The sequence below is a fragment of the Diospyros lotus genome, chromosome 14 (assembly GCF_014633365.1).
Source record: "Diospyros lotus cultivar Yz01 chromosome 14, ASM1463336v1, whole genome shotgun sequence".
Taxonomy (NCBI): domain Eukaryota; kingdom Viridiplantae; phylum Streptophyta; class Magnoliopsida; order Ericales; family Ebenaceae; genus Diospyros; species Diospyros lotus.
This window is the reverse complement of record NC_068351.1, coordinates 6,457,496-6,480,326: the sequence shown is the minus strand read 5'-3', so window position 1 is coordinate 6,480,326 and position 22,831 is coordinate 6,457,496. Positions and strand designations below refer to the sequence as shown.

The following is a 22,831-nucleotide window of genomic DNA, read 5'->3' as shown; positions in this document are numbered from 1 at the left end:
AAAAAGTTGTAAAAAAACTTTGTTACGAAACCAATTTGGCAAGCTTTGCAATCAGTTTTAAATTAGGATAAGAGAAAAGGGCCGATTGGGCTGGAAATTAGGACAAGAGAAAAGGGCCGACTGAAAAAGTCGGCTAAAGCCCGCCATCTGCCGTCTCATCTGTTGTTGCCGTCCACCACCGTCTTTGCCTGCATTGGCCTCAAACCCCCCTTCCTCAATCGCTACCATTCGCGCCGATCTCTCCCCACATTGTCAGACACAGCCGGAGGTGGGGTTGTGTATTTATGTATATGTTATTAATTAAACATAGATTCTACTCATATTTATGAATTAAAATTGGTCCTTTATAGATTTTCCTGTAAAAAAAATGCGATATGCCCTTTTGAGTGCTTTTCCAATTTTTTTGACAATCTATAAATTTTTATTCTACCAAATATAAAACTACAAAACTGACGGCATCGTATATCGTATATAACTTAATAGAAAGGAAGCCAAACAGGGTGCCTTTTTGAAACACAAATAGATGTGTATAGAGAGACGTTCTGACATCAGACATAGAATTTCAAATATAATTAAAATCCCTTGGTTGCCATGAAGACACATACAGAGAAAGGTTTGTGGTAATTAGCTAGTTACAACCTCAAAATGGAGATAGATTTGGCATATTCATTTGTTCACAAGCCACCCGGCCGCCGCAATTTATTTATTTCATCACAATATTCAGACCAATACATTTGTACATGGACGAGTACGGTAATAGATTCGGCATGCGCTAGTACTACTTCTTGTTATGGGACTCTGAGGGTGGCTTCACAATGAGGATGGGGCATTTGGCATGATGTGCACAGTAATCACTTACGCTTCCCAGGAAGGCCCTGTGTATATATATTCAATTCAACAACATAATCATTAATTTCTTTTTCCTGTACAAACTTATATGTGTAAAATATTGCATGATGGGTCGATTGATTTCTGTTGAAAAAGTTTGAATATATGTATATATATATATATATAAGAATACCTTTTAATGGTGCTAAGTCCACGGCTACCCACCACCAAAACATCAACCTGCATCTTCTCTGTTGCTTGACAAATCATCTCCTTGGGGTCTCCTTCCAGAATTAGAGTCTCCGCTTTAACCTAAACATTAATCATCGTTAAAAAAAATCAAATCCAAGAACAAGATTAAAAATATTATTCATCTTCAAGGGACTTGCCATCTTTCCTTTGCACATCTCCAATGCACGAGATGATATGGACGCAGCTTGCTTTTCTTGACCTTCCCGTGCTACCTCCAACACTGTACTTGTAGCATATATGACTTTTCACAATTAAGTTAGGTTAGTGCGTATATATATATGTGCGCGCGCCTGTCTGTGTGTGTGTGTGTGCAAATTGCAAGAAATACACAATAACGTTGTGTTTGCAATAAGTGCGGAATATATACGAACCAGGTCCGGCGGCAAAGATGTAAGGCTGGAAAGGTTGCTGGACGTGGACGACGGTGAAGGTGCCCAACTCCTCGGCCGTTGTGAAGGCGGGGAAGAAGTTGTTAAGGGCCCAGTTGAGAGCATAGAAGCTGCCCTCACTCTCGTCTACAGCCACCATCATCCTCATCTTCTTCTTCTTCTTTCTTCTTCTCTCTGTCCCTGGCGCCTCTCTCTCTCTCTAGATGTATATATATATATATATATGTGGGATAATTAATTAATTAAGAAGTTAGAAGGTGCATGCAGGGTGACACATGAGCACGAACAGATAGACACGCGGTGTTCATCCCGAAACGTGAAGCCACCCGCTTAAGGCACCGTTTGTCTTCGCTGTCTGTCATCCTTATCATAAATTTAATCTAACGTGACATTTATTTCTAATGTTTTAGATTTTTTTGGTGAAAATAACTATTTTTGTTAGTTGAAAATGTTCTTATCGATTTATCTTATAAAATGATTAAAAAAAAAATACCTTCTCCGTCCATATGAACAATGAATGAATACTTCTCTTTTCTGAAATATAGATTCTATTATTTATGTTTTTTTAACTCTACCCTTTTATATTTATCATAAAATAATTATATTATTATACTTAAATTTATTTTTGTATAAATTAAAGGATGAATCTTGTGTTATACATGAGTTCGTATGTATGAGTTGCGTTATTCCCCTGCTTGTCCTCTCGTTTGTCATTGGAGTCGTGCCGACGCCAACAAAAAAAGTTGATGTAGAGCGACACTTTCAGGGTCTTGTAATTCAAGGTGATAGCAATAGTTGTTCTAGGATGGAATCATGATTACATATTTTTTTAAATAAAATAACAAAATATTGCATATTTCAAATTATTTAACAAGATTCTACAAATCTTATATTTAAGCTCTGCAATATAAATTTATTTAGAATTTTAGTAATGGTATACCCCCAAATATATTATGTTAATGAAAAATAAATATAATAATATTGTAAAAACAAGACTCAAACAATAATAACATTAATTATTTACAAAAAACAAAAAAAGAAAACTTATGGAAGCATTAAATATTTAAAATAATTAATTGAAGTTCCATATAGAGGAAATCAATATAATTTTTTCCTAATAAATAAATAGTATTATCATTCTTTCTGATGATGGCACGCCAATTTATTTCTCTCAATCTTTTTAATTTCTCCAATTCTACTTTTCCTAAAGGCAAAAGGTGCCATTGGCCCAAACTTTTTCATTTTCCCCCTCCAATGCAACAAAGCCACCACAGTGAGAGAATACCACGTTGACAATAGCCAAATAATCATCTGAATCACTAGCAATTGGAGAAGTTAGGAGCGAAAATTTCGTAAAATTTAAGATAAGTAGATAACGGAATATAATTTAAGACAAATATAATTAGAGAGAACTTATTAAGTTTAATTTGTGGTCTAGTCTTGAGTGCAAGTTAAAATTAATAAAATTAAAAATGCAAAGAAAATGCAGCCTTACATGTTTGGTTTTTAATTTGAGTATATTTCGGTTCAATTTTTTGTCAACTAAATTTGATTTAGTTTAATATCCCTCTAAATTAAAATTGAACCAAGATACTCAAATTTTAAATTTAATGCAGCCACAACTAAAATATATGGGTAAATTACATGAAATCTCTCTACACTTAGGGTCATGTGCAACTTATTTCTTTGTATTTTCGATTGCATCAAAAACCCTTTACACTTTCAAAATATTGCAATCAAGCACAATTTGTTATTTTTTATATATTTTTATGCAATCTATTGGTTGATTAATGCAAATTTTTTTATTTTTTTGATATATTAAAATTCTATATGTAGAATTATGTATTTTGTATGTAAATTATTGTACAAAATTATATAAAATAATAACAAATTGTGGTTGATTGTAACATTTTGAAAGTAAAGGAGTTTTTTTGATGCAATCAAAAGTACAGGGGTAAGTTACACATGATTCTAAGTGTAAGGGATTTCATATAATTTATCCAAAATATATAGAATAGACATTTCAATTCAATTTATTTTTTTTAATTTTTTTTATTCAATCACACCCCTAATATTCATCTCCCTGATCATTTAGAGGAGACACTTATATATCATTTTTACATATGAAAAATTGGGTGAGGTGATGGTCATTAAAATAGTAGACATAATTGTATTTTTCTAAATTAACATTACTCTTTTTTCTCTATTTACGACATTAATATAAGTTTTTATTTTTTTTTTTTTTCAAACTAGCATTTAATATTAAGTTTTGAGTTAAAGAAAATCAACAAATTGAACTAGAAGATCTAGGCTGGCCAAAGGGAGACTCATTTATTGAATTGGTTAATCTTCCTAACCACCAAGTTTAACGGTTAGCGCAATTTGATTGACCGTTTAATATGGATTTATGTATGTCAACGATTAACAAAATTTTTCTCAAAATGTTCCCGTTTTCCTCTATTTTTTAACTTTCACCACCCTCTATGTCGCCCAACCCAATTTATGAATTCACCATGACAGGGAATCACTCCAAAACCCAATACAAAAGCAAAAACTCAAAAAGAAGACACCGAACTTGGGAACTGTACCACCCGGGTCACCGAAAACCTTATTTTCAATAGAACTTCGTATTCAGTCCCATATATAAGTGGGCAGTGTGGCGCCGGGGGAGGATATACAAATACCGTGAACATCGCCGCACAGCGAACTCGCTCCAGTAATCGTCCACGTCACTATTTACAATAACTCGATAACTCGACAACTCTCTCTCCCTCGACCGGCTCTCTCTCACAACTTCCTTCGCCGGCGCACCGCCACGCTGCCCCGCTCCTCTCCTCTTCCCACCCCTTCCCCTCTCCTCGATAAAAATCTCATCTCATTTCTCCTTTTTTCCCTGTTTCTCTCTCCCCCTCTCCCTCTCTCTCTCCCTGCTCGACGATTTCGCGATTGCCTGCGATGGCTCCTCCGCCGCTGGATGTACGTTCCCGATTCTCTCAATTTTGCTTATTGTGCATTTCTATGTGCGAGTCTGTTTGTGTGTTTGCGACTTTGAGCGGTTTTGAGTAGCGCTGGCTGCGTGATCGCTTAGGGTTTTGGTTTGCATTTCCGAGGGTTTTGAATTGAATTGAATTGAATTGAGCGGAACTCGTTCGTGTAATCTGGGTGGCGTGGACGGTGGGAATTTAGGGTTTTGGGGAAGTTGATTCGGGTTAGGGTTTAGTGGATCGGGCCTCTGATCTTGGCGTTTTTGTTGTGCAGCAAGAGGAGGAGATGCTGGTACCGAACTCGGACCTTGTCGAAGGCCCTCAGCCCATGGAAAGTACGCTTCTTACCGTCTTCTTAGTCTTCATTTCTTTCTTGATTTATGAGTTGTTTAAATTGGTGTCGTTGTCATTTTCTTTTCCTTTTTCTTATATAGGTGGCAGTGAAATTATCATCACAAGTGAAATGTAGTTCATAGTTTGATGCTGTATAATGATTGGTGTTTGAATTTATTTGGTTTTTTATGTTTGTTCTTTTGGTTTCGTAATAGTGGGGCAACCAGAAACTGCTAGGACTGAGGAAGGCCCACGACTGGACGAGCCACAAGCTTTTAGGTTCGTCTGGACAATTGAGAACTTTTCTAGGTTGAGCACCAAGAAGCATTATTCTGAGGTTTTCATGGCTGGCGGTTATAAATGGTAATTGTGTCCTGCCTTCAGTTAGCTTTGCTGTCCTTTATAACAGAATTTTGTTAAATACGCTTAAGTTGATTCTTGTCTTGCTATGGTTTGTCAGGCGGGTGCTTATTTTTCCAAGGGGAAACAATGTCAGCTATTTGTCAATGTATTTAGATGTTGCAGATTCAGCAATATTGCCGTATGGGTGGAGAAGATATGCACTATTCAGCTTGGCTGTGGTCAATCAGTTTCATGCCAATCTCACAATGAGAAAGGGTATTATGCCATGTTCCATTGTCTTGTTTATTGGCTTAGATTACCATATACAAATTCATTTGGCACATTATCAGTAGTATTGATTGAAGATCTCTCTCTCCTCCCTCCTCCCCCATCCTCATAGGCACAGATAAATTCTGAAAACACAGTAATACATCTCCCATGGGCACGCATAAATCTGTCTAAAAAAATTCTAATCCAATATATTTATACATGTACAACTCATGTCCACACATGCATAATATCACTACAAAAAAATCATCTGTGTTTATATGCCATATGCGCAATAAATTCAGTAGGAAGCGCACTTGCAAATACACTAACAAGAACATTGAAAAAAATTAGAAGAATGGAAAAGAAAAAGCTGACCTGTTACCTTTAGATTTGAGGTGAAGAAAAGCTTATCCAAAGATCCAGATTGATTGTGAATTTTTCAAAATGAACGAGAATGGTATGTTTGAGAATGACCATTAATTTGCCAAAGCAGTCAAGGGAGAGATTGGACGGAAATCAAACTGCACAATAAAATGCAGTCACCATAGTTGTGAAGGGGTTGTAATGGCCATCTGTTTCTAGAAGAGAGAGGGGATGAGAAAAGATGAATTTGGTGAAAACCCTAGAAATACTATTATGCATAAAACGATGTAAGAAAATATAAGGCATCCATGTTAATAAGTAATAATTCAGGCATCAACAACATTTTTCATACTCAACCTAGAACCTGCTTGGGTTTTAGAATTTCTCCCTTAATCATTTTGTAATGAATGGTACTAAGCCAAAATGGTGACTGGTCTGACTGAGCTGAACATATTCAAACGGAAGCCAGAAAGCTCAATCATCCGGTTTTGATAATTGGATCATACGACCTATTTACCATGCCTTATACTTTGGCCCTTGTACTTGTTGCCTACCCAGAATTAACCCATTCAAATGGGAACCAGAAGACTGAATCATCTGGTTTTAATAGTTGGATCAAATAGCCTATTTACCATGCCTCTTACTTTTGCACTTATACTTGTTAGCTACCTAGTGTTAACCAATTCAAATGGGAAGCAGAAGGATCGATCATCTTGTTCTGATTGTTGGATCAAATGGTCTATTTACCCTTGGCTCCTACTTTGGCTCTTATACTTGTTGCCACCCAGCATTGGGTTTAACTGCAAGGCTTGACAATGGTTAGTCAAAATTTAAACTATTGATGCTTATGTGATACAAACCAATTTTTAGCATGGCATGTTGAGACAGTACAACGCTTGCTTGTTTATATCCACTGCTGATGATTTTATATACTGTTACTATCTTTATGGATCAATTATATATATATATATATTTTGTAACAATGGTTGAACCATTGAATTGAGAACCCATGCTTTCTTAGTTTGATTCTAATAACTGTGCTCTAGATAGTACTTTCTCACATCTGTCCAGTAGAGGTAGGGCAAAGGGGGCTTTGCTAAAGAGGTCAAATCTCCATCCCTGCACCTTGCCAACTAGATGTATCAATTTTCAGTTTATATATCATAGTTTGTCTTTGTTGCCTTGAGAAAGCATTTCTTCTAAAATCCTTCTAGTGCATCTTGAATCACGTGTTAGTGAATCTTTGACATAGATTGAAATTAACCATCTACAAAATTTTCAGAGACTCAGCACCAGTTCAATGCCAGGGAGAGCGATTGGGGATTCACATCTTTCATGCCACTAAATGAACTTTATGATCCCAGTGGTGGATTTGTTGTGAATGATACATGTATTATTGAAGCTGACGTTGCTGTCCGTGAGTACATTGATTACTGGGCCTATGACTCAAAGAAGGAAACTGGTTATGTTGGACTAAAGAATCAGGGAGCAACTTGTTACATGAATTCTCTTCTTCAAACTCTGTATCACATTCCCTACTTCAGAAAGGTAGATGAATTATCATTTTCTTTTATGCAAGTTCTTGGTTTTTGTCACTGGTTTATGTAGAGGAAAATATCTGATACTGGGCCATGGATGTCAGGCTGTGTACCATATGCCAACGACAGAGAATGATTTGCCATCAGGAAGCATTCCTTTGGCTCTGCAAAGTTTATTTTATAAGCTTCAATATAATGACACCAGTGTTGCAACAAAAGGGTTAACCAAATCTTTTGGATGGGACACATATGATTCTTTCATGCAGCATGACGTGCAGGAACTTAATAGGGTTTTGAGTGAAAAGCTTGAAGATAAGATGAAGGTATTATATCTAATGATTGCATCCTCTAAGTTCTCTATGCTCTGATCACCCGTTCTGCTGTTCCAGGGAACTGTTGTGGAAGGGACAATTCAGAAACTATTTGAGGGGCATCATATGAACTACATTGAATGCATCAATGTGGATTTCAAATCTACAAGAAAAGAATCATTTTATGGTGGGGGAAGTTTTGATTATTTTATTGTCAAATTCAGCATATGGTAGTGATACGTATTGATTATATCACAGATCTTCAGCTTGATGTCAAGGGCTGTCGGGATATCTATGCTTCTTTTGACAAGTATGTTGACGTTGAACGTCTTGAGGGTGATAATAAATATCATGCAGAACAACATGGATTACAGGTTTGTCATATTAGTACCTGAAGACTCTTATTCGATTTATGTTTGTGTTGATGCTAAAAATTTAGAAAATGACTAGTGGCAGATCTGATCTGATTTGTTAATGCCCTTTGTGTTCGAATTTTTTTTCTAATTTTCCATTTTCTATGGAGTAATTTCCAAAAAAACTGGGGACTGTTTCCCACAACTATAACATTCCCTCAGGGCTGGTTTGGTATGGCTTCCATTCTCAGCTTCTCTGTTTTCATTTTCATTATTTTGAAAACAAGAACAGGAAATGGCACTTTTTTTTTTTTTTTTTAAATAAGTAAGCACAGATATATTATTAATTAAATCAAAGGAGAAATACGCCAATGACCCGGAAATGGCACTTGATTGCTTGTTTTTGTTTTAAAGTTATTGTGAAAGCCTTTTTTCAAAAAAATAAAGACAACAAGGTGTTTTCACTATTTCTTCTTCATTTTCATTGTCTTCCTTTCCCCACTGCAACTTTCATCACTTGACTTTTAGAAAGTCCCAAACAGGGTCTAGGAGTTGCTAGTGACTCCCAGATCAATGGAGCCTGGTGATGACCATCAGCGGAGTTGTCAGCCTGATGACTTAATTGAAATCTGGTGACTCTGCTGGAGTAGAGAAGGGAAAGAAGGAGGAGAAAGGAAAAAAAAAGAAATAGTCAAAAACAAAACTGAAAAGAAACCAAAGTTATCAACATGTTTAGTTTTCATTTTTAACTGAACACAAAAACTGAACAAAACAAAGAAAAACCAAAACTGAAATTGGAAGCTCCATCAAATGCCTCTTAGGTCTTCATTTACGGAATAATTTTTCCGACTATCATCCATGTAAGAGCTCTAAAATAACTTCTGTCTTAGTTCTTCATTTATAGACAAGTTTTTCCACTATTGTCCATGTAAGAACACTAAAACAACTATTTATTATCCATGCCAAGTGGGTTTTGAGTTGGGCATGCAGCTAGCCATTTTTATGTCATTGGACATTATAATTTACCTAAAAGCTGTTTGACAATAATGAAACATGAGTCAATTATATCTTTTCCTTTTAACTTGGCAGTAGAAGGACCCAAATCTATTGCTAGTTTGAATAAAATGAAATTCATCTCCTTCACATGTGAATGTCTGACTACACAATCAAAGAATGTATTTGTTTGTTCTGAAGTTTATTACATCACCAATAGTTTCATACCTAATGATTTTCCAAAAAGTGGTGACCAATCATAATTTGTACAAACCTGGTAATCCTACTTGAGAGAAAAGGTCCATCCCTGTCCAAGTCTCTTTTGGGCATCTTCTTTAGGGTTTCTCGTTTGCTTCTATGCATTGTTACCCCCTTCCTTTCTAGTTAGTTCCACCAACCAGTGGTTTAGATGATATCTGTGTTTTTTTTAAAAATGATTCTTAAGGTAAATGGATGCAGCTTTGTTAATTTTCAGGATGCTAAGAAGGGTGTTCTATTTATTGATTTTCCTCCAGTTCTTCAACTTCAGCTAAAGCGGTTTGAATATGATTTCATGAGGGATACGATGGTGAAGGTCAGTATGGGAAACTACTTTTGTGTATGTTACTCGGTACGTGATTGAGGTGCACACTCAACATGTCTCTTGAAGTATTACTTGATTATGATGCATGATCTCACAAACCTTTGTGGAAACTTGCTTGGGTATATCAGTCTAGCTTCGATTTTTAGTTGGCTGTTGAAACATTCATAGAAATGAACAATCTTGGGGTGGTTGAATGTCCATGGTGGATGTACTTGGAAAACTGGGATATTATCACATAAGAATGGAAATAATACACCTTTTGCATCAATTTTTAGTACAATATACTAAAATGCAAGACATTAAAGGTTGCATTGTTTTGTGATGGTATTTATCAAAGATGGCAGGCAGATGAATTATCCTTTGGAATACAAAATTTTTCTTTTGTCAGGTCATCTCTGGAAGTGAGAACACGTGTTTGTTTAAATGCAAGGATAAGGTTAGGACTTATCCAAAATCATATTTGCCAATGTGGTAAATGGAAATTGTGAAATGTTACCTAAAAATATTTTAAGATTTGGGAAATACTAGCTAATTAGAATTTAATATTGCAGTTATACAATTATTAAATGTTAAAAATAATAATATAGCATTAGAAAATGATCGGAACACTTGTGTTGGACAATATTTAGAGAAACTTGTAACAGTAATTACAATAATTACATGAGACTGTCAAAAGGTAAGCTGTAGGAGCATTAGAGATGGCAAAAAGTGTTGAGAAATGTGTTTAAAATAGTTTTCTAAACAAAATTTGTCAGGAATTCTTCTTATCTAAAAACAGAATTTGGAATTTATAAAAAAAAATTGTACAATATTTTAAAGTTTTGGAAATGTTGCATACAAGCATCCATTAACATTAACAAGAGTTTCGGCTTGGTCACTTGAATATAGGAAAAAGTGAATCGCAGGTGAAATAGAGTTCACTGGTAACATATGTTGCATGGATTCAGATGGGGTTGTCATCTGTGGGTATCTTTCTGACTTATCTAACTCTGAAGTTGACTATGGTTAAATTTTTTACTTTTTAAAAATGGTACTTTTATTTACTTAATTAAAAAAGGCATTTGCAGGTTAGTATACAACTTTTTATGTATAAAACAAGAGTTTTAGGCATTGCATGGTAGATGAATCTTTTGCTTTGCCATATATATTGGGTGTGCATCCAACTAGTTATATTTTATACATCTGCCATATCCTACAATGAGTGTCAACTCTCCCTGTTGGAACCCCCCAATATTAATATGTGACATGGTTGTTTCACAAAATTTAGAAGAGTACATGTTACTATGTTCCAACCCTTACTAGAACAAAAAATGCTTCTCTATTGGTTTCCTTTAGATGCCAAATGCAGTGGCATCCAGCTTGTTTCAGGAGATGAAAGGAGCTCTTCCCATCTGCTTACAAGTTACAAGTCGTTAGGGCATATTGTGTTTTTTTTTTTTTTATAACTTTTAAGTATCTTGCATTTCTGCTACCATGCCATTCAGTAGGTCAACATGTTGATGCTAGCTGCGTTTTTGCAAGAATTTTGCTTAATGATTCTTAAAAACACAAGCGGAGCCAAATGGAACTTTTCCACGACTAAAAGATATTTTCTTGCTTGAGGCTCCAAAGATGATCAACCCCCATATTGTGCATGAGAAGTTAGACTTTCTTGTAATTTGTAATTTTGGTTACCTGGATACAACGTTTAGTTTTTTTCCAGTTTAATAAATGCTTCAACTTTTATGGTTATCTTTTTATTACTCTTCGCTAAGCAAGGGTAAGGTTGTGGATAATTGACCTTCCTAGACTAGACCCTGTAATGTAAGAGCCACATGCACTGGGCACTTTTACTTTGGAGGGTGTTGAGATATTTTTATTCCATGCTATAGCATAGCTATTCAACTTGAAATCTCTCTTCCTAATTGTTCAAGCACTGACTATGCAGATAAATGATCGCTATGAATTCCCTCTTCAACTTGACCTTGATAGGGATAATCGTAAATATTTGTCACCTGAAGCTGACAGGAGTATCCGTAACCTTTATACACTTCATAGGTAAGGATTTATCTGCTGCAGTTCTAGTGCATTCTTTACTTTCTCTAAAGCAATCAAAGGAGAGGGTAAGTGTCAGTTGAAATTGTAGCTGATATTCGAAATATGACAAAGTTGGTTCTAGGAGAAACAAATGGAGAAGTCCCAATCAAAAAGAGCCTTGGTGGTGGAAGGAAGAGGTACAAGAAAAAATCAAAACTAAGAGAGCTTGCTACCAAACTTTACATAAGTGTTGGAAAAAAGAAAGCTTAAAGCGATATATTTTGACCAAAAAGAATCAAAGAAGGCAGAAAGTGAAGCCAAATCACATGCTTATGAAAATTTATACTGACTTGATACAAAAGATGGTAAGGTGTATATATATATATATTACCTAAGGAGAGACTTGAGAGAATGAAAAAGAAGGATTTGAGTTAAGTGAAATGCATGAAAGACTAAAACCAAAAAGGTACTTGTAGATGAGGGATTGATAAGGATACATGGAAGGAGTATTTCTTGAAATGATTAATGAAATAAAACAAGCATTCAAAAAGATGAAAACTTATAAAGTGTTTGGATTAGATAATATCCTTATAAAAGCATGGAAAGCATTGGAGAAAATGGCATCACATAAGAAAATAGGTCCTTTCATATCCCTTAATCTTGACGCTTGGAAAGAAGATGCCTATATTTGGGAAATTCTAGCATTGAAAAGTACCTAAGGGGGCAAAAAGGTTGAGAAAAGAACAGTGTAATAAAGAAGAATACGAGACTATGTCCATGGGCTTAAAACTTCAAGTACTTATGTGACACTTAAAGCTTCCTGATTCCTTCACTAGTGAAAACCTTACTTCAGCTTTGTTCCTTCAAAACATAATGTTAAATCAATAAAACAATGAAGCAAAGGGAACACTAAAGAGTGTTTAGAAAAGTGTTCTTTTATTGCACTGAACATACTGCACTTAGATGCCTTCACAAATGAGGTCCTACCCTATTTATAGCCACCCATGGAAAGAATGTGTGGCTAAGATTCTGCCACATATTAATTATCCAATGGGACATCTTAAGATATTTACACAACCTCCTAGGGAAGTCTAGAAGTATCTAAAATATCACTACACTTTTCTATAATCTTCTAGTATCATCTAGAAAATCCAGAAGCATCTAGATTTCTCTTGATATCTCTAGACAGTCCTACATTCTTTTGGAAAAAATTTCACTCAAGGAGTGATCTCCATTATAAGTAGCAGAGACCGGCACTCATTTGTGCAACTCCTGACACTATGGGAGCCATGTATTTGGCATTGAAGTGCTAGTTCTATTAGTTAGTTATGGTGGTTGGATCTTTAATGTAATATATTAACGTGACAACTTGTGACATTAATTTAGTTATATAGAGCAACATTGAGCTTGACCAACATGTGCAAAATATGAGTATAACCAAAATAGGAATGCTGAGATGGATGTGTAGCCATACAAAAAAAAGATAAAATTAGAAATGTGGTTATTCATAATAAGGTCGGAGTGGCTCCTACTGAATATAAAATGTGTGAGACTCGATTAAGATGGTTAGATGATATGAAAATACCAATAAAAACTCATGTGAGGAGAGTAGATGGAATGGAACAAGTAGTTAGCAAAAGAGGTAAAAGAAGATTAAGAATAACTTTGTGGGAGACATTTAGGTTTGATATTGATTCTATGGGCCATATAGAAGATAAAGCTAATGAGTGGAAAATTAGAATTTGTGTAGCCGATCCTACATAGTGGGATAAAAGCTTGGTATGTTGTCATTATAGTTGAAGAGAAACATTGAACTTGATATTTAAATGCCCAAGACCCCATGTGGGGCGTGCCCAGCATAAATTTTGTTGAATTCATTTATGCTTTTGGTTGTTTATTTTTCAACTTTTCCATTAAAGATAAAATGTGAGACAAGAAACTCACACGCAATAAGGTTGGAATGGCATCTATTGAAGACAAGATGTATGAGATGCGATTAAGATGATTTGAACATGTGAGAAGAAGATTGATAAACACACTTAGGTGGTGAATGGATGAAATGGAGGAAATTTTGTAGCAAAAGAGGGAAAGAAAAACCAAAGAGAAGTTGGTGGGAAACCCTTAGATATAACATGGGATAATGGCCTTACAGTGGATATGGCCATGGATATAGAGGGATGGAGGTCTAGAATTCACGTAACCAACCCTACCTAGTGGGATTAAGGCTTTTTATGTTATTTTCAAGTTGTGGGGATGAGATATAGTGGTTGGCATCCCGATTATTTGCACTGTCTCATGTCAGTTTTAAAATGGTCTTCCCAAATGTGTTATCAAAAGTAGTTTTCATTTACTTTGTTCATGCAAAGAGAAACTATTTGCAAAAAGAATGCCAAACTGGGAGATATATGTTTAATTTGATGTGATAATCTCAGTGGAGCTTAAGCCTGTCAGGTTCAGCATCAAGGAAAAGAATATGACTAGGTTTCATCTTAGGTTGGTCTGAAGCTCTATGCATGTGAATGAATGTGAAAGTGGACCAAGTCTAGGGCCATTACATGAATTCCACTGCAGGTACATGTGAAGAAATGATAAAAGGGATGGATTTTCCAGAGAATTAGGAGTTCCCATCCTTGAACAGCTTGTAAGTTAAGACATATTCTCTGCAGGATAAAGAGAAAAGCCATTTTTTAATATTTTGAATTTCTACAGTGTTGGTCTGAACATGCATGTCTGGTGGACTAGTTACTAGTTGTAGCTGTTAGCTACTTGCTTTTGATTTTGATGTAACGTATGGTTTTTCATTGCACTTTTTCCTTAAATCTTCTTTTTTTTTACCATGTAAAGTGACTTATTTTTGCAATGAAACCTGTCATTTTATGGTTTATTGAGTCAGCTTACTTACTCAAAGCTTTTATTGTACCATCCTTTTATCTACTCATTTGGTTATCCATGTCTTATTTGTTATTAAATGTCAAGAATGACGTGAAAGAGTGTTCAATCTTATTTCCCTTTGAAGGGATAATTGAATTTACGTACAAGGCTACCTATCAAACTAGGAAGTTTCTAAAATAGAATAGGAAAGTTTCCAAATTCAGATTTGGAAACCTATACAATTTAGGATACAACAAAATTTAGAAAGAAATCACAGCCACCTATCTTCTAGAAGATATACAATACATTTAGAAAGAAAACCAATCAAGTGATCTGATCTTGCCCGAGGAGGACAAGATCAATTACTCATCGTTTACACTCCCCTCAAGATTGTGAGTGGATGTCATGCATTTCAATTTTGCTAATCAACCTTTGACATATAGCTGCAGATAATCCATTTGTTAACACATGCCAATTGGTCACTTGAGGATATATATGGGGTACAAATTAGGCCATTGTCCAATTTTTCTTTAATGAAATGTCTATCCACTTCAACATGCTTTGTTCGGTCATGTTGAACTAGGTTGTGAACAATGCTTGTTGTTGATTTATTATCACAATAGAGCCTCATAGGACCTATCCACTTAATTCTAAGGTCATCCAACAATATTTTCAGCTGGACCTAAATTCAGTTTCATCACTTGATTGGGCCACTACACTTTGCTTTTTACTTCTCCACGTCACAAGATTACTCTCTAGAAAAGTGCAATAACCAAATGTAGACCTCCTATCCACCATAGACTTAGCATAATCAGCATCTGAGTAAATCTCAAGAGACATAGTTTCTCCATTCTTAAATAGAATTCGTCTCCCGGGGTTCCCTTCAAGTAGTGTAAAATCCTATACATTGCCTTTAGGTGAATTTTTTTTGGGTTGTGCATGAATTGGATGACCACACTTACTATATAGACAATGTTTGGCCGAGTATGAGCTACATAAATGAGCCTCCCAACTAGCCTTTGATAGGATCCCTTATCTATTATACTATCTTTCGGAACCTCCCTTAACCTGTGATTAGGTTCAATTGGAGTATCAATCGCCTTACTATCCAACATTCCTCTTTCAGTAAGTAGGTGTACTATGTGCTTCTACTCAGAGATAAAGATCCCTTCCTTCGGATGAGCCACTTCTATGCTCAAAAAGTATTTCAATCTCCCCAATTCTTTAATTTCAAATTCTCTAATTAGACATTCTCTCAGTTTGTTCATGCCACCTTCATCATTTTCGGTGACTACAATGTCATCCACATACATTATCGGCACTGTCACTCTCCCTACTGAGTGGTGGATGAATAGGGTATGATTCCCTTGGTTTTGCTCGTATCCCATACTAAGCATTACCTTTGTAAAATGACCAAATTAGGCTCTTGGGGACTGTTTCAGTCCATAGAGGGCCTTTTTCAATTTGCACACCACTTTTCCGTTGGTTGTTAGGCCAAAACCTGGTGGTAACTTCATAGAAACCTCCTCTTCTAGATCCCCATGCAAAAATGCATTTTTCACATCATATTGCTACAGTGGCTAGCCTAGATTACCAACTAAGGATAAAAGTACCTTGATTGTATTCAACTTTGCAGTCGGTGCAAACGTATCAAGATAATCTACCCCATACGCCTGTGTGTAATCCTTAGCCACCAACCTTCCCTTGTACTTGTCCAAGGACCCATCTGATTTATATTTCATGGTATAAACCCACTTACATGCCATTGGATGTTTCCCTTTAGGCAACTAAACAAGCTCCTAGATTTGATTCTTTTCTAGGGTTGCCATCTCAACCTCCATGGCATTCTTCCAATTCTCATTCCCTGTTGATTCAGAAAAAAGTTTTGGGAATAGGAATGGTATGAAGGCTAGTGAGAAAGGCTTTATGTTGAGATGACAATTTGGAATAGGATAGGAACAAGTGTAAGGGATGTTTTGTGCAGGTCCTAGTGCCTTTCCTAAGTGTAATAGGCTAATCAAGGTTACACTTGGAAGTTTCAGTCTCAGGTATGGATTCAATAGGTACAATAGGTTTAGCATCTTCAGGTATTAAAGATTCAGTAGATAAATTACCTAGGTGAGTTGTTAAGAGGGTTGGCAGTGCTGGCAGTAACATGACTTGGACTTGAATTAGATGTTAAGGCTTGCATAAGGGAAGGAACCAGTCTTTTCCTCCTTGAGTATACCTGCAGTGGACGAGGAGTAGATGGTGAAGGCTTCTCTAGTGTCATACCTGGTGAGTCCTCTGGGATAACTGACAGGAGAGAGGAGGATGATAGGTCTGGAAGGGTAAGAAATTGATCCTTATCCTCTAGAATTGGACTCTCTCCCTGAGGATAAGGATGGCCAAAATAAGGGGTATTCTCAGCAAAGGTTACATCTGCTGAAATAAAAAATTTCTTGGAAGGGGGATGATAACACTTGTAACCTTTTTGAGTAGAAGAATATCCAATGAAAATACACTTGAGAGCACGAGGGTCAAGTTTACTTCTGTTAGAAGTGGGAACATGGACAAAAGAGACACACCCAAACACTTTAGGCTTCCAACAGCTAGTAATACACTTGAGAGCACGAGGGTCAAGTTTACTTCTGTTAGAAGTGGGAACATGGACAAAAGAGACACACCCAAACACTTTAGGCTTCCAATAGCTAGTAATATGAAAGGAAAAGTCTTGGTTAGAAGTTGAATTGGACTGTGAAAGTCAAGGGTTTGTGAAGGCAATCTGTTAATGAGAAAGGTGGCTATTAAGGTTGCTTCTCCTCAATAATGTTTAGGAACATTATGGTGAAATAGAAGCGCTCTAGTAACAACTAAAAGATGATAATTCTTCCTCTCGGTCACTCCATTCTGTTGAGGAGTATAAGGGCATGAGGATTCATGAATAATGCTTTTTTGTTGAAAGAAAACAAATAATGATTGATTAAAATAATCTTTATCATTATCAGATCTAAGTCTCTTGATTTCAACCCCAAGCTGATTCTTAATCATGTTGTAGAATGTAGGAAAAATGTTTCTCACCTCAGATTTATTCTTTAACAGATACAACCAAACTATTTGGGTGCAATCATCCACAAAAGAAATGAACCAACGTGCCCCATAAATATTGGCAACAGTTGAAGGGCCCCAAATATCACTTTGGATTAGAGAGAAAGGAAGATTAGTTCTTTTATTAGGAGGATGAAAGGACACTCTCTTGTGCTTTACAAATTCACATACAACACAATGGAAGTCTCTAATATCTAGACTCTTAAATAAAACTGGAAACATCATTCTAAGAATTAAAAGGGAGGGGTGACCAAGACAATAATGGTGAAACCATAGTTGATCCTTGTTGGATTGAGCAAGGTATGACACAGGGGAAGCTTTCTCCTCAACCGATTCCTCAAGATAGTAAAGTCCAACCCTAGCTCTAGCAAAATGAATCATCTTTTTCGTGTCCTATTCCTAAAACTCACAGAAAGTTAAGTGAAAAACAACACTCCGGTAGGATCCAATGTGAGTTTTTGAATAGAGATGAGGTTAGTGAAGAGTTTAGGGACATGAAAGGCATTCTTTAAGGTGAGGTGTTCATTAAGAAAGACATCCCCTTGGCCAGCAACAGTGGTTAAGGGTCCATCTGCCATTGTGATTTTTCTAGAACTTGAACAGGGGTTACAGGAGATGAAAAAATGTGAGGAATAGGTCATGTGATCCGTAGCTCCAAAGTTTAGGATGCAGGAATTAGGATGGGCTTTTTCTGAAGCATGTAGAGTAAGAGAGGAGGAAGAGATACCTGTAAGTGCAAGAGAGCAAGTACCTTTCTCAGCCTTCTTGTTGAGAGACTCCAACAAGCACCTCAATTTTTCAATTTCAGCCTTGTTAAGCTCTAGAGCATCTCCCTGGTCTGGACTCCTCTGCTCGGTTTGTTGATGGCACAAACATGTCCTTGGCTTCTCAGTTGTCCTCCTTTGAATGGTTTTCCAACACTTTTCTATGGTGTGTTGGGGCTTTTTGCAATAGGTACACAATAAAGAGTCCTTGTCCAAAGTCATCTTCTCCTTCCTAGACCCTTTATTCTGAGTAGGGGCCTTTAGGGATATCGGGCAGAGCTCTCTACTGAAGAGTTATCCAACATCACTCCCCTTCTTCCTTCCTTTGCATTTACTATGGGGATTACTTCATTTAGAGAAGGTAAATCCTCCTTATCGAGGATTTGAACTCTCACTTTATCAAACTCCATATTGAGGCCTGCTAGAAAGTCATATGTCCTCTCCTTCTCTACAAATCTCTTTTGTAACGCTGCATCCTCACTGCACTTCATCTTGAGGCACTGATAATGGTCCAATTCCTGCCACAGAGTTTGCAATAAGTTTGCATACTCTATAATAGATCGTGAACCTTGCTTGGTAGCTGCAACTTTAGTGCTTATTTTGTAGATCTATGCAGCATCATGAACCTTGGAGTAGGTAAGCTTCACTACATCCTAGATATCCTTGGTTGTTGTTAGGAATATGAGGGTATCGTTGATCTTCGGGACCATGGAGTTCCACAGTCAAGACATCACTAAGGAGTCCTCCTCATCCCATGCTGCAAACATGGGATCACCCTCCTTAGGACTGGTTCCCAGAAGATGGCTTAGCTTCCCCTTTCCCTTTAGAAATGTGCGGATCAGCTGGGACGACTTCAAGTAATTCTTGCCATTCAATTGGTAAGACGCTTGAATATTCTGTAGTTATCCTCCTGAGCCCACACCATTGTTTCCAGCAAACGGAACCTCTGTTGTACTGTTGGAATTGGCCGAATCTGGCGTGGGATTGTGGGTATTAGACATACTATCTTATGAAAGAAGATTGATGAAGACCATGACAATAGTCACAAAGGATAGTGACTGAAGTCCTAAGGCTCTAATACCATGTCAAGAATGACGTGAAAGAGTATTCAATCTTATTTCCCTTTGAAGGGATAACTGAATTTATGTACAAGGCTGCCTATCAAACTAGGAAGTTTCTAAAACATAATAGGAAAGTTTACAAATTCAGATTTGGAAATCTATACAATTTAGGATACAACAAAATTTAGAAAGAAATTATAGTCACCTATCTTCTAGAAGATATACAATACATTTAGGTAGTGTTTGTTAACCAAGATATGGGGTGGAAAATGTCAGATATGAGAAACATTTCAGATGTTTGTCATTTCCAACGTGTTTATTAAACTTATCTGGTGATCCTTGGAAAAGAAATCATGTGACTTCTTATTTTGATTTTTCCATTTATGCTTATTTCTCTCCCCCCCCCCCCCTCTCGATAAACATATTTTGGTTCTTACATATAAGAAAAAAATGACACTTGTGTCCTTTAGTGCATTTCAAAAAATTTAATTAACAGTTTGATAAAAATTTTGGAATGCTTCCTAGTTTTATTTTGACCATTTCATATCTTGGTCTAAAAAGCATTCCGGCCTTGTCTTGATACTCTCTTATCTTGCTCATTCTTGATACTCTCTTATCTTGCTCATTTTAACAAATGTTACCTTAAAAAGAAAACCAATCAAGTGATTTGATCTTGCCCAAGAAGGAGGACAAGATCAATTACTCATCGTTGACATTAAATGAGATCAATCCAATCCAATGAATTTCTTTATGTTGTTACTTATATAAGATCTAGTTGTTAACTTCATTTTTTATTTTGAATTGAGTAGTCATACATTTTAAAAATTCCAAATTTTGGGATTGTGTATTTATGAATTTCAGATAGTATCCACTTCTGTGATCTGATTGACATCTCCTTTTATTTCTTTGGTAGTGTTTTGGTTCATAGTGGAGGGGTGCATGGTGGACATTATTATGCTTTTATCAGGCCAACGCTATCAGATCAGTGGTATGCGTCTCCTATCTCTCTATGAATACATAGTATGTTATACAGTCCTTGCTACTTTTGGCTGTGATACTACGTTATACAGTCCTTGCTACTTTTGGCCATGATACTAGGTTATACAGTCCTTACTACTTTTGGCCATGCCTGTGCTATTATTTTTTTGTCAAGCTAGTTGAGCATGTGATCTAATTTTTCATATTTAGAAACTGAATTCATTTTTAAGTTGTAGGAGGAAGGCATGTTTTCTGTTCCCCCCTCAGTGTGTGGTTTTATTATTGATGACTAGATTCAATGATTTTTATTTATTCTGTCAGTTTCTCAATTTCCTGTTAGGAACATGTCTTCCTAGAAAAAAAATGGAAGAATAGGTTCATCTGACTCAATACTGCAATTTTTCCTTTTCATCTGTCAGGACCCTAGTTCTTACTAATGTTTTCTTTGAAGATAGAATTGGAATTGAGGGAGAAATAGGAAGAATAATAGGGAGAAACAAACAGAATAATAGGAAGAATCAGACAGAAATGAGGGAGAAGCTAACAAAAAGTAGGGAGAAACCGAGAGAATAATAGGGGGAAATGAGAGACTTCAATAACTTTTTGACAATTCATTCTTGAACTCGGCACTGTGGGTTATGGCTTTATATATAAAGCTAACCAATAGATTATACCAAGTGGTTACCACTCCTCTGTTACCTACCCATTACTCTATAACTGCCATTACTCTGTAACTGTAAATTAACTGTAAATAATACCCGCTATTCCTAAAATATAATTGTAAATAACAACTAAATAAAGATATAACAACTAAAATAAAGAATAACCTCCTAATTCATCTAGGTCGTGACACCATCCTTTTAGTTAAGCTTTTGGGTGCTTGCCAATCATTGCTTCCTTTTAACTGAGACTAAGTGCAAGGCTAGATAAAAGTACTCTTTCATGAACCAACAAACTGGTAGGATGTGGGCAAATGGTGTATTGACTCTACCTCGTGATCCATGGATGTTGTGTCCTTGTTGATCAGGTGATCAAAGAAAGATATGGTGTCAAGTTAAAACTCTCTCCATAGTTTACATATACAACCTTTCTACCATAATGGTTGCTCATATAAAACTTCAGGTAATCCTTGTATCTTTAAATCTTAGAATAAATCAAGATGTCATTAATGGATGCAACTGCAAAAAAATCCAATTAGGCTGGATAATTTTATTCACTGGGTCCATTAGTGCATCTGTGGAATAATCAAGAATCCATGGTGCCAATACAATTTCTTAGAGGTATTGCAAGTTAAAATTGCACTCCTTGCTCATCATCTGATGATGCTTAACCTCAAATCTTTGAAAGACTTGAGCTCATTGCAGCTTTTGATACTTATTCTTAAGCATTAATTTATTCAGTGTTATATAATCAATGCATGGATTCATAAAGCCGATCATTTGTTCTCAAAGTAAAAGACTAGATCTAATGAGTTTTTTTTTTTAAATCTTGAAGCTGTTATATCAACAATAAATTTCTCCAACTTGAAATCCAACATTCTATACAACACCTTGGTTAATACTTGACAAGTCCTCTAGCATTTGCTCATGCTGCTCCAGGCTAGTTGCACAAGCCAAGTAACTTTGACACCCCTTCGTTAATACTTGACCATCTTCCAAAGAAGAACAGCAATTAACAGTAGACAGTGAGTTGACAACCAAGTTATCTATAGGATAACACTAAAACCTTGAATGCTCAACCATATCAAATAAAACAACAACATATCAAGTGTTAATCCCACTAGTTGGGGTTGGCTATGTGATTTCTATCTTGGCATTCCTTTCTATCTATGGTCAACCATATCAATTCAACAAGTAAAATACTGCTCTCCGACGCCATAGATCAAAATTAGTGTGCAACATCATTGTTTCCCCCAAATGGATAATGACTTGAGTCTGAAACAATCGGTCATATTTTGAAATGGAATAGGAATGAGTGCTAGCATTGATGTTCAGCTCTATGATTAATGATTCCTTCTCTTAGCTCACTTGCTCCTGGTGATTTGCCACTCCATGTTGTCATTTTTGAAATAAAAAAGAGACAAATAGAAGTGCGGCAATAGAAAATGCTAGGTGCAAGCACATGCATGCAAATCCAAAATACTTTGGGAGGCTGGACCTAGTGCTTTACAACAAATGTTATATTCCACTAAGGTGTGAGACTTGCCCTAAACACTAACCCTTAGTTGTGATTGATTGGCCTCTTATTTTGGTTACTTGACCAATTCAGTACCCCTTTATGCATTGAAACTCCGGATTGCCATTTTTGGCTATAAGTTCGTGACCAGAGCGGCCTGGGTTGTTTTTGACCTGCACATTGTGATGTCTGATCCAATTCATGGTTCTAGGGTGGTACTGTGACCCTGCATCCATCGTCATAGTTTGGCATCACAAGATCACATAGGTAAAAACCACAGAAAATAAATCTTGGCATGAAAATTTATCTATGCTTTGCATGCTGTTGGCAGGCAATAAAA

At 36.2% G+C, this 22,831-nt stretch overlaps 2 protein-coding genes across 3 annotated transcripts in view; one reads left to right on the top strand and one right to left on the bottom strand.

The window, feature by feature from the left end:
• Positions 1-778: 778 nt before the first annotated feature.
• On the bottom strand, positions 779-1,634 carry LOC127790169 (uncharacterized). Its single transcript, XM_052319468.1, has 4 exons — positions 1,452-1,634; positions 1,218-1,300; positions 1,022-1,140; positions 779-875 (listed from the first exon to the last, which is right to left on the bottom strand). The coding sequence occupies exons 1-4, from the start codon at positions 1,615-1,617 to the stop codon at positions 779-781; spliced, it is 465 nt and encodes a 154-aa protein (XP_052175428.1). The 5' UTR covers positions 1,618-1,634.
• Positions 1,635-4,129: 2,495 nt separating this feature from the next.
• LOC127789938 (ubiquitin C-terminal hydrolase 12) overlaps positions 4,130-22,831 on the top strand; it is a 53,869-nt gene continuing 35,167 nt past the window's right edge. Inside the window, exons 1-11 of one of the 2 annotated variants that reach the window (XM_052319048.1) lie at positions 4,130-4,445; positions 4,728-4,788; positions 5,002-5,149; positions 5,247-5,404; positions 7,044-7,309; positions 7,404-7,622; positions 7,689-7,797; positions 7,869-7,984; positions 9,432-9,530; positions 11,467-11,576; positions 20,252-20,326. In XM_052319048.1, coding sequence (XP_052175008.1) covers positions 4,425-4,445; positions 4,728-4,788; positions 5,002-5,149; positions 5,247-5,404; positions 7,044-7,309; positions 7,404-7,622; positions 7,689-7,797; positions 7,869-7,984; positions 9,432-9,530; positions 11,467-11,576; positions 20,252-20,326 — 1,382 coding nt within the window. In that variant the 5' untranslated portion in view covers positions 4,130-4,424. The remainder of the gene's footprint in view (positions 4,446-4,727; positions 4,789-5,001; positions 5,150-5,246; positions 5,405-7,043; positions 7,310-7,403; positions 7,623-7,688; positions 7,798-7,868; positions 7,985-9,431; positions 9,531-11,466; positions 11,577-20,251; positions 20,327-22,831) is intronic. The other variant, XM_052319049.1, reaches the window with a different exon arrangement.

Coding starts and splice junctions, on each gene's coding strand:
- LOC127790169 (XM_052319468.1), bottom strand. CDS start 1,617: ATGAGGATGATGGTGGCTGTAGACGAGAGTGAGGGCAGCTTCTATGCT. Junction 1,301..1,451: donor CATCTTTGCCGCCGGACCTG/GTTCGTATATAT, acceptor CTACAAGTACAG/TGTTGGAGGTAGCACGGGAA. Junction 1,141..1,217: donor AGATGTGCAAAGGAAAGATG/GCAAGTCCCTTG, acceptor ATTAATGTTTAG/GTTAAAGCGGAGACTCTAAT.